Source organism: Ammospiza nelsoni, chromosome 1 (assembly GCF_027579445.1).
Source record: "Ammospiza nelsoni isolate bAmmNel1 chromosome 1, bAmmNel1.pri, whole genome shotgun sequence".
Taxonomy (NCBI): Eukaryota; Metazoa; Chordata; class Aves; order Passeriformes; family Passerellidae; genus Ammospiza; species Ammospiza nelsoni.
In genome coordinates this window covers 44,900,429-44,920,879 of record NC_080633.1, presented here as the reverse complement: position 1 = coordinate 44,920,879, position 20,451 = coordinate 44,900,429, and the positions used below count along the sequence as shown (strand labels likewise).

General features: G+C 43.3%; 1 protein-coding gene across 1 annotated transcript; it reads left to right on the top strand.

Moving 5' to 3' along the window:
- Positions 1-1,604: 1,604 nt before the first annotated feature.
- Positions 1,605-13,358, top strand: LOC132079958 (CX3C chemokine receptor 1-like). The gene is made up of 3 exons (XM_059482878.1): positions 1,605-1,771; positions 3,010-3,072; positions 11,843-13,358. The coding sequence occupies exon 3, from the start codon at positions 11,857-11,859 to the stop codon at positions 12,916-12,918; it is 1,062 nt and encodes a 353-aa protein (XP_059338861.1). The 5' UTR covers positions 1,605-1,771; positions 3,010-3,072; positions 11,843-11,856; the 3' UTR covers positions 12,919-13,358.
- The last annotated feature ends 7,093 nt before the right edge of the window (positions 13,359-20,451 follow it).

Here is a 20,451-nt window from a genome sequence, read left to right as displayed (position 1 = left end):
TCTGCTGGCACTTGTCAGAGAAAAAGGTGAGTTTTGAAAATTCACTGCTCTGGCCCTTTATAATTCCCTATCCTTTAAACTTTCTTTCCAGCAGTGTATCTTTGCTGTCCCTGGCTAAGACCTGTCCAGGAGTTAGTTCCCTGATTATTTCCACAGGTGCTTGTTCTGGGTCACCTGGCTGATATCACTTGCATATTTTGGCTGATATTGGAGGCCCATCAAGGTTTGACCTTAACTACATTGCTATATTGGGGATGTAACATTTGCTAGATAAAGCATAATACAGTAAAAAACCACAAAATGTGGCAGAAATACCAGAACTGAACTTACATGAAGATGTTTGCCTGGTAACTTGCTAATCAATCCACAAGCAACAGCTCAGGCAACCTGGAAGATACTCTCCACCCACAAAATCCCACCAAGGTCAGCCTGTCTGAAGACAGCACAACTCTGCCTTTTGGGAGAAGGCATTTTAATCTCCCTTGACTTTTGAGGCAGGGGCAGTACCTGGGGGTATTTCCAGGACTGCATTCCTTGTGTCCTGGAGGGCCTTGGTATTGGTGCAGCAGCCAGCTGCATGCAGTGTCTGTTTCCCATAGCACACCCACTGCACATCCTCCTGCCCTGCTCCACCCCAGAGGAGCTGCTTTTGTGTCCAGGGGTGCCTGACAATGTGCTTCACAGCACCCAAATTGTGCTGCACTGATAGTGCAACCCTGAGCAGGGTGCTCAGGTCAGGGGCCAGGAAGGGTCCTTGATTTTTGAACATCCCAGTATTTTAAACCTTCTGACTCCACTGGGCTGCAGAGACAGAATAAGCTTAAAACCTTGTTTACAGGCAAAGGAGGGGCACAATGTATCATAGGTAGAGCCAAGAATTTATTGTGAGTGCAATGGCATTCTCAAGGCTCCAATTGCTATCAGTTTAAATCTGCTGGTTGCAGAAGAACAAGTACATTACTACAGCTTCAATTTTTTGCATACACATAGTTTCTATCCATTTTCCTGGCATTATGCTCACCCTTATCCCTGCTCCTTTGAGTCCTAAGGCTGGTGGTTGTGGTGAAGTGAGGTGTCAGAGAGAGCTGTGAGCACCTCCAGTCCTTCCCTGGGATGAGTGCAATGCTCACCCTGATTTTCCTTATTTTTTTTCCTGGATCTCTTTTGGATCGTTTTTCTATGTTTTTTAACATGCTTCTGTACCTTCTTCTCTTTTCACTGGTCTATAAACAACCTACCATTTTACCATCTCCAGATCTGCATTTTTTTTACCTGACCATCTGTGAGTTGTGTAGTGCCAGTGCCAGCCTGTGCCCCATCTTCTACCATGTCATACCTGTGCTCCTCTGTGCTACATCCTGCATCCCCACAGCTCAAGGACCCTGCTGTTGTACCAAACTTGTATTTCTACACACTGTTCTGTGTCTGAGTGAAAAATGTCTCATTCTGCACAGAATGGGGGAAACTAAGGGAGCGACAGCTACCACATGCTGTCGTGGCACCTCAGGCCACTTCTGTCTCTGTGCAAATCCTGTCCCCTGTAAGCACTTCTGTCCCTCTGAGTGGCTGCATCCGACTTGGTGATTTCACAAGAAGCCAGCAGTACCCCAGCACAGCACATCAGTGCTTTCTCAGCTCAGCCCCAAAGCTCTGCCCAGGAAGCCAACACATTCATATAGGCACGAGCATTAGAGAAGAGGAAACATACATTTAAATCCAAACAGGCTCATCTGGAAGAAAACATTGGTTTTCAATGCAGCTATGAATTAAGGTAAGAGACAATTATATTTCCCCTATAATTTGACAGAGCAAAATGAGACAAAATGGTGTCTCATGAACTTAAGGAAATTCTTCACTGCTTAGTGCTTGGAACCGAAATGATATTTAATTTGGGTAAAGATGATGTGGGTACTGTTTACAAACTGTGGAAGTAAAAAGGGAAGCACTTCTGTTAACAAAGCGAACCAGGGCAGATAAATTTTACTCAGTCACTAGTTATTTGTGGCATCTTGTGGTACGAGGAATATTCACCCTGGGTAGAAATCCTCAAGGTTAGTAAATGCTGATATATGACTAGTGTGCAGCATTAAGCTAGAAGGACAGAGTGAGAAGATACAGCCCTTCTACTTCATTAGAAGTTTTTTCTTTGATGTCTGCAGAGATTTCACAACTCACCAGCATTGTTTGCTTCTAGTTTTAGTCAGTGAACCAACATCCAAAATATCACTGATACTGAAGGACAGCCCAAAGGAGAAAATCTGGTAGTCAATATAAAGCACCTGATACAGACAGACCAGCAAGAGAGCAATGGAAATTAAAGATATTTTAAAGCCCTTACCTTTCTGTATAGCATACTTGATTTTCCTGTGACTCAGCTTTCCACAGGAAAGATGTTACATGAAGATGTCTGCTGGTTTGGGTGAGACATTTGAGTAATGCCACAGTGGTGGCAACCCACTGAGTACTTGTGAGATATAAACACAGATCCACAGCAGTGGTTTCCAAAATCTGGTCTGCTGGGGCAAGCCCTGTGTGCAGCCAGAGGCAGGGAACTGGATGACAGGATAAAAGAAGGCAACTGCAATGAATCAAAAGGGCTTCAGCAGTCCAGAAAAAGTCCAAAAGGGAGAAAAAAAGGCTAAAATTTGACAAAAGACAGCACATAATAAATTGAGACTAAGTCTCATAGAAAACTTGATATTCACAGGAAGGAGCTGGCAACTCCAGAACATAAATCTCAGCCATACATAATCAAGAAGGTTTAATGTGCTCTGCTCTCAGAAATGTTGGAGAAGGTGATTTAAAAGATCTCCAACTGCTGAAGAGCCTTCTCTGCTTTCTCAGGGATGCTGAGGCAATTTGAAATTTGGCACAAAAGGGGTGGGGGCCGGAAGCAAATAGATGCCACAATAAAGGCAGCGTGAGGACAGAACCAACAGTAACCATAAACAATTACAAACAGTGCGCATAGCTACAAATAATCACCTGTTTTTGCTGTCCCTTCAACAGAAAATACAAAAGAAATTTGAATGCTTCTTCAGAAGAGAAAGCCTGGGAAAAAGAATTACTGAGGTAAGAGAAAACACTGGGAAAAAGTTCAGCTATATATTTGAAAAAATAGATACAGAGTGCCTGAGCAACTGTGCAAGCAGAAAAGGCAATTAGGGGAAATTACAGGTTAGATGAAATTACTGTGAAATAAGTTTTCCAAGAAAATCCTGATCCTGGCAGTCACCATCCAGTCACCACTGTCAGATGACAGCCCCAGCCACGCAGTTCCCTGGAGGCAGCTCTTGGGAGGGCAGCTGCTCCCTCAGCTCTGCCACTGCTTCCCCAGCAGCTGAGTTAAAGTGCTCCCCAGCCTCTGTGAGCACCAAAATAAGCACTGCTCTACAACAATATCACTATTTACCGAATTTCCTATCCCCTGGCTGATCCCTGGCAGCAGGGCACTGCCAGGAAACCATCTCAGGCTGCAGAAGCTCTGCAGAGGTCCCTTGCTTCTGGGCAAGGGATCAAGACCACCCTGAGAGACATGGATGCAAATTTCAGAACCATTTCAGTGATTTTTGAACCTCAATTTTAACATGCAGGGGAGATACGGGAGTCTGAGTGGCACTGTCACATCATCTTTCCTGAATGCATGGAGTCATTTCTGAAACAGCTTCATGTGCTCAAGAGACTTGCTCATGCCCTGAAACATGAAACTATTGCCTGCTCCATTAAGTGTGCAGGCACCAAGGCTCCTGCATATCCACCCTGGCAGCCTCAGAGGGGCTTTGTCCACCCAGAGCTGAGATGAAACCACTGAAAGCTTCAGCTCCCTCTATAAATACACCAGCAACCACAGGGGTGAGCTGCCAGGGCTTTATCAGGACTTAACTTTGCCCTGGCAAACCACACGCTGCTGTGGTGAAGCGGTCCCTTCCAACTGGCACACAGCCAGTCTGCCTGGTGGGGCAAAAAAACAGCGAGTGGGGGGATGTTTCTGGGGGCAGGATGTGCCCAGGACGCCTGGGTTCAGTGCCCTGTGCCTGCTTTGCTGTGGGGGCAGCACAAACAACCTGAGTGAGGCCACCAGCCTGGCCAGTGCACTGAGGGAGCAAGGGCAAGGTTCAAAATAATACCTCTGTTGTTGCTCTGAAAGACAAGTGATGTAGCCCTTGACATTGGCAGAGACATCCAGCAGAAAGTCCGTGGTTTTGGGTTTTCTTTATACATCTTGAATACACCTAATTTTGATGTGATGGGCTAATATAAATCTTGTGCTCTGATTACTTGCTGCTACCTCCAGGTATGCATGGAGCATCATTGAGAAAGCACTTTCCAAAACTGTAATGCCCTAGGCAAAAGTGAGAGAGACTCTAGAGATTTTGGACTCTGCATTATCTCCTCCTGCCATCCATGATCAAAGTCTGATCTTTCCAAGTACATTTTTCCACCAAAAGCCTATGGTTTAAGTTTGTAGGTTTACATGCTTCTCTTTTTCAGCTAATGGTGTCTGCTTCTAATTTAGTTTGTGGTATTGGTGTAAAAACTGTAGAATTGGATCAGGAATCTGGCATTTTAAAAATATCTTTGACCTAAATACTTTTGTAAGGGGATCCAAGATCTTTGCAATATTCAGTCATGTTCTTATCAGCAGTGGTTTTATTGCTTTCTATTTCTGAGTCATTTACTTTTGACACTTTAGTGGCCTAATTCTTTGAAAGCCTCAGCATCATGTTTCTGCACCTTCAACTTCACCTTAAATTGGAAAATTCAATAACAAAGCATCCCAGAGAACTACTTGCTTTTAAAAAACTCATCCTCAAATTACTGGGGGAAGCCCCCATAAATTAAATTAATTACCAAATTGAAAAGCAATTATTAGGTTTGCAGAATTCTGATGGGCCACAGAAATAGTCCAGTTGATCTGAGAGTAAATAATAGAAGAAAGAAGAAACACCAAAGAAAGACATTTCCTCATCCTAAAGTCATTAAGGAAGAACTGGAGGGACAGCAAGCATGTGGCATTACTCCACACTCACTCAGAAGCTGGGGAGGAATGAAAAAATAACTGGTTAGGTGGGAAAATACACAGGTTTCACCAGGGTGGTTATTTGATAATAACCTCTCCAAACTGTGCTGCTTTCTTTCCACAGCTATCACGATAGCCTCACTGCTAACCCCACAGCAGCAGCTGCTCCGTGGTTTTCAGAGGACCCTCTTCCTTCCAGGGCTCACATCCCATTTAATATTTGAGCTAGCTGGTGCTGGGCAGAGCTCAAAGGGTTTAGCTTTTACAGTCATTTATTACCAGAAGAGAGTCATGGTTGTTCAGAGAATTGTGCCCCAACCTGATCTGCCTCCCTGCCTGTCAAGGGCTGTAGGATTTAATCCAGCACCCTCCTACTCAGCTTCTCCACTATGTCTGGCCTAAACCCATTTCTCAGACTGATACCTTCTCTCAAAGTGAAGACCCTCAGACATGCAGAGACGTCCTTTTCCTACCTGAAGTCTGTTCCAGTCATTAGCCTTTTACTATTAAAAATGTTCATCTTATTCCTGTCTTGCATGTTTCTGATTTGAATTTCCCTGCATCACTGTAAAGGATAGCTAATCTAATCTCACTCAAATAATTAGCAAGATTATTAACATAAACAAAAGTGATATCTGGTGCTACCAATTTATGCCTGCATCCCCTGTATCGAGCTCTGCTATGGTAAAGTCATCCCTCTTTTGTTCTTTCCCACCTGGAAGCCCTTTTAACACCTGAGGGTTGCATCAGCTTTTCTTGCAGTCTAGTTTCCTTTCAGATATGCCCCCACTGTTGAGACATGGCCCGTGTTGTTTAACTCCCAAGCATGTTACTTTGGTTACATTTGGCTCCATTAGGGCCAATGTGAATCATCCAGGAAGCCCCAGATTATTCAGCTTGTCTGAATCACTCTCTAGTCCTGTAACCCTTCTATCACGTGCCCCTGCCAGCTCTCATTGCCAATGTGCTTTCAGAACAATGATGAAAACACCAAAGAGTTTTTGGCTTTCAACTTGTCATTTCCACAGACATTTTGCAAGCAATATTCCCAGTTCAGCAAGGCTTCTTCCATGGATGTCTGTCTTTTGAGATCTGATATCTAACTGCTCCAAATCCCATTGCAATGCTTTGTTGGTCTTTCTTTGGGCTGGAGACGTGTTACCAAATAAGCATGCTGTGCAAGTCAGAGCTCCAATTCGCCCACACAGATCCCTTTTTCAGCCTTGCAATCCCATCAAATGCCCAAAGTAAAAATCCTCTTCTACAAAGCCACACAGATTGACTTTAGCTGCACTCTGCCCCTTACCAGTTTAAATTCATTTTGCCTGAGTTAAGGGTTAGGTTAGACCAGCCCTCTCACCTTGCTTCCCACTTTCAAAGGTCTGCATGTAGAGGTGGAATAGGGAAACATCTCCCCACTTCAGGACTGAATGAAACTTAAGATTTAAAGTAACTGCATTTGGTGGCATGGGCTTGCTTTTGAACCTGGCTATCTAACATGATCACAACCAGCTCCACAGGCCATTGCCTATTAATGGAACCACCCTGACCTGAAAAATAAACTAAGTGAATTACAGGAACTAGCAGGGTGTAGGACTAGAAACCAGGTCCCATCTCTGGTTAATGTATTAACCCTAACACCTACGTTTGGGGTGGTGTATTATCTAAACCATGGGTAGAGGTGTCTGTGGCAGTCTAATTTCTGTGGTAGCTGCTTGCCAGTTTTACCCAGAGTGCTATCTCCTCCTAGTTCTCACCCAGTTCTGGTTATTTACTTTAATATATTTTCTTTTGTGTGTTAGAAGTGCCACCATAGCTTCAACATTTCATTTGGAGGTGCCTGAGGTCATCCCTGTGTTCTTGCTGAGAATCACTATCTTGTAAGAAGCAGGCGGGTGTAGTTGCAAATGCAAAAAAGCAAGAGCATTTATATTTGGGTGGGGTGATGGCAGCTCAGATCTAAGGGTGAAAAAGGGATACTCACACACCTGTAGGGTTTCACAGGGTTTCTCACAAAGCCTACAGTTTTCCAGGGCCAGCTGATTCATCAGGTTATTCCGAATGCATTGAAAACATGTTTTTTCTAGCATGAGAAAAGCATGTAAGCATCACTCAGAAATGCTGACTAAGGTATAAAAATCTTTCTGAGGCTGAAATACTTTTATTAGCATATTGTGCAAACCTGAAGCGTGACCCTCTAGCAGAGGTCTGGATTTGGTCATTGTTTTCACTTCTTTTAATTTGGTGGTAGGAGCAGCATGAGAGGGAGGCAAACTGCTTGTTGATCTCCCTCTTTTTGGCAGTAAAGCCTGTAACATGATACTTGGCTAAAGTGCCAGGGGTGATACCTGGAAAGAATCTGATATATCTGATATCTAGACATATAAACAGGATTTGCTCTTATGTCACCCAGCCTGGTGCCAGTGTAGCTTGAAGATTGAAATGCAACTTCTGTTCCATAGAGGAGTTTGCAGACCTCTCGCAATTTCACTTCCCTCTGTATTTCATGGGGTGCACATGGTGGTTGGGTTGAGAAACCAGGGGTCCTGGTCTTGCAGACTTTGGTCTTTGAGGTAGCTACAAACATGATTAGGAGCAGAAGTGTTTGTGAAGAGTGGGGTGTAAAATTGATGGGGAAATCCGGAGAGAGAGAAAAGTGGTTGAGCAGTTCCATGAGAAGCAGAAGTGAATCTACTATTTCCTGTAGTCAGCAAGGGAAAATATCTCATGGAGAAACCTCAAAGCATTGTAGTCCTCCTGTGTCCTCTACACTCTTCAGTTCACTCTGGAGGTGAACATTTATTGTAAGCATAAAAGAGAAAATTGTGTTGAAGCTGATGGTAAGAAACCTGCACCGTGTGCTGCAGTGGACTTTGGGAGGCTGACAGAGAATATGTGACAGGAAAGGATGGAGGGTGGTCAGATCTAAGTTTCTCTCTTTAAGGTGCAATATAATTTCAACACATTATCCCTATCTGGCATGGGCTGGGTTCTGGGAGCCCTTTGAAATTTGCAGCCCATTCACTGAGTATCAACAGTTGAAACTGAGCAAAGTGGTATCAGAGGAGCTAAATACTCAAACAGTGCTGGTAGCATTGCCTGTGCAGCATGAGTGGTGGTGGAAGGATATGAGTGACTGCTGATAAATGAAATCCAGGAGACAGAGAGTGAATAAGCCACAGACTGCCAGCAGATTCAAACACCAATGTCATTTTAGTAAGTGCAGTCCTTGCTTGCCTCTGGACATGCAATACACAGTCTTACCTTTCCATTGCTGTAGGTACCACAGACCCCACAAGCACCCAACCAAGGGTAAAGGAAATAATTTGTTACTGTAGAAATTAATGATCCTCATCAGTAAGCTAGAGGAGATTACTTGACTGAAAAGGTATTTCAGGAAATATCCCAGCACAAGCAATGTTTCTGTTTACTTCACTGAGGCCCGGAGTTTCTCCTGTACATCTGTGTAAATGTTCTCCAGTGAAGAAGGTGGCCATTCCCACAATCAACTCTCTCTCCAGGCAATGTCCAGTTTAGAAGTCTGTGCAGAATTCTGCCAGACCTGAGGGCTAGCCCCTGGTGGGAGCTGCATTTCCTTCTTTGTGTGATATCCTGTGTCCAACAGAGCACAATGAATTCTACAGACACATATGGAAACTCTTCAGACAAGCTTCCTTTCTCAATTAAGGGAGCAAGCATGTTAAAAACCAGCATAGCTCAAGGTTCTTAGAGAGGAGAGTAAAGCAACGTGCATTTCCTCTCTCCAGAGCAGGGATTTCACACTGCACAGACAGTCAGGGCAAGCATCACCAAACAGCTCTCTCTGGATGACAGCATAATTAGCAAAGGTGTTAAGGGGATACAAGCAGGCATTGATCAGTTTTTTCCTCTTTGTCTGATGAGACCTCTGGTTGTCATATCAGGAATGACATGTCTGAAACAGGAGCTGACTTGGCAGAGAAGAAGCTGGAGCAGTTTGCAGAAACAGCACGATCTCTGTCTGGCATTGCCGCAGAATCACAGGGATAGGACAGGACTTCTGGAGGTCTCTCGTCCAAACCCATGCACAGAGCAGGGCCAGCTGAGTTTCAAGTACTTCCAGGGATTAGATCTCACAACCTCTCTGGAGCCCCATCCTGGTGTTTGACCACCATCATGGCAAAAATTTATTTTCAATACATTAAGTAATGATATCCCATGGCTATTGCTATTTATTCCCCCAAGGAAAGTTTCTGCTTCGCCTTTACACCTTCTCCCTAAATCCCTCTTGAGACATCTCTTGTTGAGGCTGACCAAACCCTTCTCATGGGCCATGTGCTCCTGCCCCAATCAGTCCCTTGTGCAGCCCTCAGCCACCGCTCCTTGAGTGCAGAACTAGCTGTGGAGCACATGAGCCCACAGAGAAAGGCGTGGGCTCTGGGTGCACAGATGGGTGCAGGAACAGCTCAGTGGCAGAGAAGCTGGGAGGGCTGACAGTGACACATATTCAGCACAGGAGATTTGGTACCCTGCTGCTTTTTCTGCATACATTTAATCTAAGAAAGAAAGAAATCAGGATGGGATAGCAGAAAATGATGGGTTATTGAGATTATATGGGATATCTCCTGCTCATATGTGTATCACTCAACAGGGCAGATAAAGAGATGGCAACTCTTTATTTATGTCACCAGTAGAAAATCAATATCTTTTTTTCAATTGCTGTCAGCTTCTGCCCCAGCACCAAAGCTTTTCCAGCTTGTATCCCTTTTCCTGTGCTGGTGCCAGATACCTCCTCTCCAGAGGCTGGAGAACTGAAGCCACTGTAATCCCTGTATTCCTTTACCCGTGCTGGTGCCAGATACCCCCTCTCCAGAGGCTGGAGAATTGAAGCCACTGTTATCCCTGGGCTGACATGCAGGGACTGGACAGACTCTGAACGCAGACTCAGCTCCCAGTTCAAGTGGATAGATACTGCAAGAGCCACTCTGCCCATGGGCGTGCCTGCCTGCTGCAAACAGCTCTCCCCATTCTGCGCCCATGCCCCAGAGCTACCAGCGCTGAGACAGCCTTTTCTAGCCCACTTTTCCTGTATGCGAACCACAAAGATGTTTTTAGAGTCTCTAGGCAGACATTCAGGTTTGAACATTCAGGTTAAAAATGTTTTAAAATTGAGAGCCTGAATTAGACAAAAAATACACTCTTTAAGATATTGCTACAAAATAAGAGGCCAGAACTTCACAGCCAACACCACAAACGATGCTCTGGCAATGAGGCATTAGGGGAAAATGTCAGTATGGTCACAGTAGCTACTTATGGGGAAGATTGTTGTAGTTACCACCATGTCATAGAAAACTGTCTCACACCTGAGGACATCTTTATTTCAAGTTCAATTTTGAATGGCTTATTTGAAACAGAAGTTATAAAAATGATTGCTGTTGCTGAAATGTGGATTCCAGTCACTTAGCTGTAAGTGTCAGGAGTCAGATTAGCTATGCACCATCAGCACCCACTACTGAGCAGTGTGTCCATGCTCACCTTATATCCAGGAAAAGAAGTTTCATCAGTGTGGTCAGTGGTCTGGAAAGCAGTCTGTCTTGTCTTGAAGCAGATTTGGCCTGACCTGCATTGGATGAATATGCACTGCTCTTTGTTGGCTGTACTGATAACATCTCCCACTAACAGGAGATGTAAACATAGGCAGCCTGTGCTCACTGAACTGAGTCCCTTCTGTACAGGCAGCGGGAGGTTCCTGTGACAAGATGTGGCCAAGGGGTAGTTGTTAGTTGCAGTTTGGTTATCACTGACCTTTTCTTTCAGTCTCAGCTTTAACAGGCTGGTTTGGCCATGTAATCACCTCCCTGGGCTTCTGGACAGTGTATCACACTCACTTTGTTTCATCTCCTACAGTGAGACCAAGTAATGGATACTTCCAAGCTCTTTACCCAACCAGGGAGCAGACCAAATACAGCAACATCTGCACTCCTAGAGGATTTTTGATTCCTTGCAAACAGAAATCTTTGCAGGGACTTGAACACCACATTCTAAAGGAGAGCAGATGAAATGACAGGTGCTCTGTTTTTGGGTGTGCAGACCACTGAGCCTAGAGGTCACACACCTGCACCCTACAGTCTCTTTGGATTCAGCCAAGGTGAATTCCTGGCTGCAGCCTACAGCCAGAGCAGGAGCAGTCATGAGATGCTTTGTTACTTGAGGAAAAGGGTCAATATATTTTCTCTTATTTTGATCATAGGATGATTTTTAGAAAAGCCTCATCAAAGACAGGCTTGCTGCCAGCAATGTCTCAGTAAAGACTCGCTCCTCCCTTATCAGCAAGCATCAGCTCAGGCCTGGTCAAACTGGGTGCCTTGTACCCTTCCAGCCCAGGGTTGGTGAGAGCGGAAGATGGGGCTGTTGGGGTGTTTATAGGCACTGAATCTGATCAACATCTACTTATGAACTATCGTTTCCTGCCAAGCACTGCCCACAGACCAACAGCACCTGCCTTGCTCGTGGTGCTGCCATGCATCACATGCACAGCTCAGCCAGATCTCAGCTCAGCTCCTGCTGCACTTCAATAAGTAGGGGCTTATGTGACAGCCCTTGAAAATCTCATTAATTTTTTTATTATTCTAAAGAGTTAATTTTCAGTGAAGTGCATGTAACAGCAGAGTCTGGGCTTTTGTCATAACATAACTACCATCAGCTCCACAGTAATACAACCCTCACTAAAATAAATAGTGACAAAATCCCAAAGTATGCTTGGTGCAGTCTTTCAGTATTTACCACAGCACATATAAGATCACTCTAATGTTATTTTCTTTACTCTTTCCATTTTGCCTCTAGCCAGCAAATTCAGCATGACAGAAGCCTACTCACAAGCCACAACTGAATATGTTTACGATGAAGATGCTTTCTTCTGCAATAAAACCGACATCCAAGAGTTTGGGAAAATATTTCTGCCACTATTTTACATCATCGTGTTTGCTCTTGGCCTCACGGGGAATCTAATGGTAGTTTTTGCCATTGTGAAAGGCAATAAAAAAAGCATCACTGACATCTATCTCCTGAACTTGGCCATCTCTGACCTTCTCTTTGTGATCTCCCTCCCATTCTGGGCGTCCAACACAGTCCGTGGATGGACTCTTGGGACTGTTGCATGTACTGCTGTTTCCTCACTGTATTACATTGGTTTCTTTGGGGGAATGTTCTTTATCACTGCTATCAGCATTGACAGGTACTTGGCCATTGTCAGGGCAACTTACTCTCTGAGCTCCAGGACAGTTAGACATGGCCTTCTGGTAAGCTGTGGAGTGTGGGCAATAGCAGTGCTAGTGTCGGTGCCACAGTTTGTGTTCTCCCAGCTCATAGAAAATTACTGCATTGCTGTCTACCCAGAGAAGCTGGAGAACATCTGGCCAGTGTTCTGCAATATGGAGCTGAACACCATTGGCTTTCTCATCCCAGTCTGTATCATATTCTATTGCTACTGTGGGATCATCAAAACTCTTCTGTCCTGCAAAAATCAGAAAAAAGCCCGAGCCATAAAACTGATATTGGTTGTGGTGGTGGTTTTTTTTCTGTTTTGGTCCCCCTACAATGTACTGATTTTTCTAGATACTTTAAATCACTGTGAGTTATTCACAGATTGCAACCAAATTAAGTCATTGGACTATGCAATGCACCTGGCTGAAACCATTGCATTCAGTCACTGTTGTCTCAATCCTTTTATCTATGCATTTGCTGGGGAAAAATTCAGGAAATACCTTTATCATGTCTGCTTGAAGTACTGTCCATTCCTGTGTTTCTGTGGGCCCTGCAGTCACTACCAGGTCTCTCATTCACTTAGTTATGCAGAAAGTGTGGTGAACAGCAACATAACCCAGAACACCAGTGACCAGGACGGCTCTGTCTTCGTCTAAAAGGGTCTCAGAAGGAGAAATGTATCAATACATGTCTTCTGCAGGGATAGCAGCCACTGAGGGGTTCCATTTACCCATCTGAAGAGCCTTAAAGGTTGCCCTGAATTACTGACATGCCTCTAGTTAACCATTAAATATACTAAAACAGCAAAGATTTTAAAAACAAAAGCAATACAATATGTCAGTGTTGGACATGGAATGGAATCAAAAGCAAGTAAGAGGGAAAGTAGAAACAAAAGGAGCTCTCTGTGCCTAGAAGAGAGTAGGGAACCTTTTGAACAGTTCCACCACTGGAACTTGTGCACGTGTCAGTGTATCTGCATGTGATACTGATGTACATAGACCTAAACTCATTTTTTATAAGGGAAGAGAAGTCTCTTTAATGAAAGGTGACTAAGTTTTTGGAGAGGGGAATATTTTTGATAGTAAAGGGGTGTATTTTTGATGCTATGTATCCATAAGGAAGTGATTTTGTGGTTATTGATTGCAACAAATGTTTTAACTGTGCTTTCATTTGTAATAAAATCACACTGTTTAAAAAAAAAGGAGTCATTATTTCTGAACATGTGTTCAGTGTCACCTGTTCACTCTGTGTTTATAGCATGCAATAATCAGAGCAAGGATCTCTAATCCATCCTTTAGGACTAGAGATGTGCCAGTGGGTGTATCTCCTGATTTTCATTTTGGCTTGGCCTCAGCCAAATGCCAGTGCTCAGTGGAGCCCTTCACGGAGCACATCCCCAGGGGCTCTGACCAGTGGACATCAGCAGCCTCTGGAACAATGGGAGCTAGAAGTGTGGGTTTGGATATCCCTGTGCTTGGTCCAAATACAGCACAATCAAACTGAGCACAGAAAGTCCCTGCCTCTCACCCATGCCCTGCTTGCCACACGTTGTAAACACCAGCCATGCCTACACTATCACAGACAATGGCTCTGGGGACAAAATAATCACTTGCCCATTCTCCTTACCATAACCTTCCTCAGGATTTGGGGCCTCTCCCACCACAGCTGATTCCCCCAGGGAAAAGTGCAGCTGTACCCAGACTTAATGCATCCCAGAGGACACATTTCCCATGTGCACTGCGCAGCCTCCAAATATCCTTGTTACTCCTGCAGTAACAATGCACTGGGGATGCAAAATGTCCATCAGAGAATGGAGTCCTTTACCTGGGCATCCCTGTCATCATCTGCTGCAAAAGTAAAGGAGAATTTGTTGGCACTGTAGACTAGAGTTAGGGGAGTGGAAAAAGGAACTGTTGCCAGTAATGAAGCTGACATCACCTTACAAGGAAAAATCAAGGACCAGTCTTACAAAACAAGTCCATGACAGTGGAACCTTATTTCTGTACACTGATGGAACTGGTAATATGTCAAATCTGAAGAAACACTCTCACTTTTGAACTAAAACAAAAGAGTTGATTCAGACTGTCAGGGGGAGGAGTAGGGCCTTTCTTTGTGAACCTTAGTACCACCTTGTTTCCTAGAAAATGTGCAGGTGAGTGTGCCCATTGAGCAATTTTTCCCATAATTACACAAGTATTCAATTTTTTGCTACTGAACATTCATCACAATCTACAGTAAAAAAGCCAACTGAACCCAACATTTTCCTAAAGCTATTTGTATTTGGTGGAAATATATTCTCTATGCTCAACTTTGTAATTTTCAGTTATAAGTAGTCTTCCAGACTCCAGACTTGTTGTCTAAGATTAAGTGTAGCATGAGTGTCACTTGAAATTAAATTATTTTTTCAAAATTCAGTCTGCCTAATCAAGTGATATAAGGCAACTTTGTTTGTCACTCCCTCCAAGAAGGTGGTATTTTAAGAAATGGTATTTTTACAATGTTTTTTAAGGAAATGCCAAGATGTGCAGAAAGAAAGAGGAAGGCTCTGAGACTAAACAAGAAGTTATCAGCCTGAAGTCAGCCTGAAGACAGTGGATTGCCAAACTGAGCAACACAATCATGCTTGGTTTATTTAACTTCCCTTTGATTTTTCAGACAATTGTGAGTTACTGAGTGGGAAAAGGAAAAGGCACCTTTAAATATGATCCATGTGCTGTCTGCAGAATGGAAGGTGGAAACCCAGAGCTTGATGCCAGCTCTCCAGGAAAAGAGAGGTTTTTGCTGCTTTGGCCCAGTGGTTCCCCAGCAATGCTATCAGCAGCACAATGTGTCCCTCTCCTTCCAGATGCATCTCCCTCTAGCAGGACAGACTTGCTACTGTGAGTCAGAACTGCCTTGACAGCCCTGGGTCCTCTGCAAGCTGCCAAAACCCGTCACTTCCAAGCTCACTTCACTTCTGGAATCCTGCACTCCTGTCTTCTCTGTCACACTGTGCAATGGAATGCTTCCAAGGATTGCCAGCATAACATTGTCAAGTTTTATGCCATGCATTTACAAGTTATTATGGTTGCCCTTTATTTTTCATGGTTTTGTTGCTCAATAGGTGAGCATTTGTATGACATTAAAAACTTTAGGGGGTTTGTAGGCATTTGGCTCCACCACAGACTGCTAGTTTTTGCAGGCTCCTCCTCATAGGAGCAGCAGTAAATCTTTGAAAACCCAAGTGAAAACCAAAACCACCGTTTTCATTTTGTTTGTATTAACAGGAAGAGTATTCTTGTAGTTGTTCTTTAAAAACTTCAGCACCCATGGTACATACCTGTGCTCTGAGAGCAGCAAGTAGCAAACTTTACCAGGTCTGGGTTCAGCTGCAAGCTGAGACAGGCATTGCTGCCCTTGCTGTGCTGCACCATTCAAGCCTGGCAGAAAGTCCATTGATGTCTCTTTAACAACTGGACTTTCAGTTAATTGTAGCCTTTTTTTAAAGGCACAACTTCTCTTTCAAAACCTCTGCAGCAGGAAACTGCTGTTTTCTAACTGCCTGGTTGGTTTCTGACCTGCAAAGCTTTTCTAGGTACAGCAGTAATGATACATTTATCCTTAGACTGGATCAACACATCCCTGAGGAGCAGCAACATCCAGTTCCTCCCCATTACCCATGAGAAAGTAAATCACTCTCTCAGTATGGGATAAAACTTTTTCATTCGCTATAAATTAAGGACAGACTCTTGCTTACTTAGCAAGTCACAATTTACACATGGAAATGCACACACACTTGTATCTATCCACTGAATAGAATTTTGATGTGCAAAAAGAAGGTGAGGAAATCTCTGGGTTTGGGGGGTGGGTGTTGGGCTTTGGGGTTTTGAGGTTGATGAGCCATCTTTGGATCTTAATTTTTCATTATTATCAAGTTTTTTTCCTTTTTGAGAATCACGCTGACACTTACTATAAATCTTTTCCCAGCTGGGTTAAGTTTGAGGAACTAGTAAAACCTGAATCCAAATGTCCTTGGCAGGTTCATGACTATATTTCATGTTCTACTTAAAAACAGAATAAACAAGACCCATATTTAGCTGAACTGCTTGCAGTGAGATACATGGACATCAGTATTTTTTTAGGTGCCACTGTGAATGCACCTCATTCAAATATTACAATGCAGTTCCAAAACAATAGGATTTACATTTCTTCTTCCTTCCTTTTTTTTTTTTTTTTTGATTCTTGAGGATTTTTTTAACAAAAAAACTTATGCAAAAATCTTAGAAGTGCAGCTGGTCAAAGCATCAGTTTGGCCTAGGAAATTGCTCAGCAGTGAAAGCTGACATTTCCAACACTGGCACCAGAAGGACCAGTCACAATGCACATATTTCCTTTGGGTTCAGAATTTGGTGGAAGTGGATTTGAAGTCCTCACCCAGGGTAGTCTGAAATTTTAATGATGTTCTTCAAAGAGAAACTATTAATGAATTAATGGGTTATGGGTTAAGTTCTGTCATTTCTGTTTTGTCTCTATAACCTTTGTGAGGTCCCCCACTGTGATCTTGTGAGTGATATAAGGCCCTAGTCTTAGCAGGACAATGAGGGAACAAGTCTGATCTACGCAAGTCCCAAGTCCTGCTATCACTAAAAAAAAAAGATAATTTTTCAAAGAAAATCTGAAGTTGCACTATCTCTACCCACTGTTGCTTTTTCAGGTCCCATCTGGTAATGTTTTTCCTCTGTAGTTATAGCCCAAGCATGATGCATATTTGCCAAAGGCCATTAACACACCACTTCTAAAACAGCCGCTGAATGAAATATTTTCTGTACTAAGAACATACCTAGTCCTGCTCAAAGTTTTACTGTTTGCACTTCAATTTCTTAATCTTCTGAAACTCTAATGAAATTCTGTGTCATCCAGAGTTATTATTTTGAAATTGAAGTTCAGTAATGAAAGCAAAAATTGAGAACTATTTCTAACTATTAAAAATGTTTTTCTGACACTTAACCACATACATTTAGTTTCTGTTGAAGTAAGCAATAATTCTGCTGTCACTTGTAAGCAGAACTTCCTAATTTATTTCGTAGCCACTGTTAGAGCTTGGTTTTCACCATATACACACCCAAACCTCTAGATCTGTGTTTTACAGGGTCAGGATTAACACATTGTTTTCAAAATGGAAAAAAAAAATCCACCAATTTTTCCTGTCTGATTTTGCTTGTTACAATAATATGCATCACAAAAATGTTTATATATTGCATTTTTTATTCCTCTCCCTAAAGAAATACTGTGAAACAACTCCCATTGGACATGATGAAAATGGTTTGCTTTTGAAGAACATTTTGCATTTACCACATTTCTAACCATGATATTTCAATCAGCAGGAAGGAGCACATGAACTTCGCATCACTGAAGGCAGAGGCTGGTGAATGGAATAGAGAATGCCAGCAAGAACTCTGGCACTGCTGTTTCACTATACAGGGAATATAATCCATTTTCAAACTGCTGCTGTCACTGGAACAGTCTGTTTCCCACCCCACTCAGATTTTAAGTCTCTGATAAATTGCATGCATTTGTCACTGCCCCATATCCAGCTGCAGCACTGCCGTCCCACAACACGTAGGTCCAATATGCCAGGATAATGCAGCAACTGAGAAGCTGCATTTCTCCCATGAGGAGTTCACGTTTAGCTGACCAACTTGCTACATTAAAATTAAAGCCAGCGCCACCGAGAGGCATAGAAATGCCAGCAGAGATTGCAGTGGCCCAAACTTGCAGGGCACATCGGAGGACACGGACAAAACCGGTGAAGCAGAGCGGCGGTGGCTCCTGTGACAAGACAGTTCCCCCTGGTGTCAGACACGGGCTGCTGTCCCCCTGAGGAATCTCCTGTGCCACCGAGCAGGACGGTTCCGTGCAGGTAATAGCTGCTTGAGACCCTGAGCTGCTGCTTCAATGATTTCTCCAGTCTCCAACCAAGAAGGAGCAAACCAGAAGGAAATGGTAAATCTGAAACGCACCTGGAGCAGGTTGTTGAACCACCTTTGTCCACAGCCCTTTGCTCCCCACTTCACCCCAGGCAATTGCTGAGCAACATAGATCAAGTTCATAGATCCCAGTTTGGCCACAGCTGGAGCACAAGGCAATGGGAGCTTTTCCCACAGGAAAAAGGGAATCAGCAGTGCTAATGGCCTGTAAGCATCCAGGCTTGGGGAGCTGGCTAAGTGTGCCCAGGAATTGCTTCTTCAGCACTTCCTAGGGATGAATGAAATGAAGGATGAAGGAAATGAAATTTCCTTTTGGGAAGGGAAATGAAGTCTTGCGATTTCAATGGTGATCAGTTGGGCAAGCTTTGATGCACTTGATGGCATGCCATGGCTTTTGATGGCTTTCGTATCACCTACAATTTTTTTTTTTTTTTTTTCAGTATCCATGCTGTGTCCCTCATATCTTCCCTTCCGAGTTGTGTCTTCCTCCTTGATTTTTTCCCCTGCTTTTGCAACATCTGTGAGGTTAGTTTTGGCCTCTTTTGGTTCTGTGCACTGCACCTGATGTAATCCCTGTCTATTTTCTTGTAGTCACTAAATTTCCCAAATTTCTTCTTTTTTCCTTCAATTTTATTTCCCTTGGTGGTATCTCCATTCCAGAGTGTTCCTAAATCTTTCTTTACCATTTTGGCCTTCAATGGGGATCAATTTGGGCAAGCTTTGGTGCATGTCCCTGAACTTGATGGTATGCCATGCTTTTTCATAGCTTTCCCTTCACCGAAGATTTTGCTTTTTTTTTCCTTTTCTTTTTCAGTACCCGTGAAATGTCCCTCATATCTTCCCCTCTAAGTTGTGTCTTCCTCCTTGATTTTTTCCCCTGTTTTTGCAACATCTCTGAGGTTTGTTTTGGCCTGGTTTGGTCATTTGCACTGCAGCTCATTTCCTCAGAGACCATTTCTTGAAGGCAGTACATCTCCTGATTTTCTGCTTTTTGGTGGGTTTTTTTCAATTGCATTTCATTTGATCCTATCTCCTTTCCAGAGTGTTTGTAAGCCTTTCTTTTCTGTGTTACAAGATACCATTTCCTTTCCTGAAAAAATCAACCCAGGTCTCCTGGTACAGATGAAGGACCTTCACTTCACATCTTCTTTGCCCTGGAAGGATTGTGTCTGAGGAGGCCCAAAGCTGGGTTTGCCTGTTTTGGAAATGGCAGTGTTAGAGTTTACTAAAATTGACCAGGTAATAACTCCTAAGTGGCTTCAGTGCACCTCTGTAGTGAGTCTCTGCTTTATTGTAGTCCCCCTCCCTCTTGGACTCCTGTGTTAGAAAATAGGTATCCTCCTACTGTGATATGCTTTTTCTATTTCCTTTTTTGATTGTTTGGTTTTTTTCTTGTGTTTTTTGTTTTGCTTTGTGTTTTGGTTTGTTTTTTGCTTTTGGTTTTTGCGGGTTTTTTGTGGTTTGCTTTGTTTTGATTTTGATTTTTTTTTCCCCAAGAGAGCCCTCATTTGAATCATTAAGGCTCATCCTACTTGGTCTCTTGTTTAGTTCCTTTTTCTTGGTCCCATTGCTGAGCCTTGCTCTCCAGATCCTCCTGGTAGTTCAGGTTTCAGGAAGCTACGGCGAAGGAATGGACAAAATTCAAGTTACAATAAAAGCAACACAGAATGCCCAGGCCAGGGTTTACAGTTCAAGTCAGATTCAGAAGGTGCAGCTGTAGACAGTGGCATATGTCTTTTTGCACAAGGCTAACAGCACCTGGAGCCAAATATTTCCAGAGTCACTACACCCTTTCACTATCCCTGTAATCACCCTAGCTCACACAGCCCTGACTGAGTTCATTTCATCATTCCTTGTGCCCATCTTTAGTGTCAGTGCTGTCTTTGCATTTCCCCCAGAAGGTGGCATTATTAAACTCCGTTAGACCTGAAAGTCATTCATGGCTAAAGCAGGGCACCCCAGTCAAGCAAGTGGAGTCACTGATGAGCAAGTACAGAGTGTAAAAAGTATGTTTATGAAAAGTAAGAAAAAATTAGTCATTACATTGTGCTGATGGAAGAAACATGTTCTCCAAGGTTTTATTTATATGCTTGCAAGCAAATGAAAGTCTGTGGATATAAAATTAACTACAGGCAGTTTCACCAACAATTCACAAAGCACATCAGAATATCCTGTGAATCACAAAGATGACAGAGATGCTCCAATGAGAACCTTTTGTTGTGC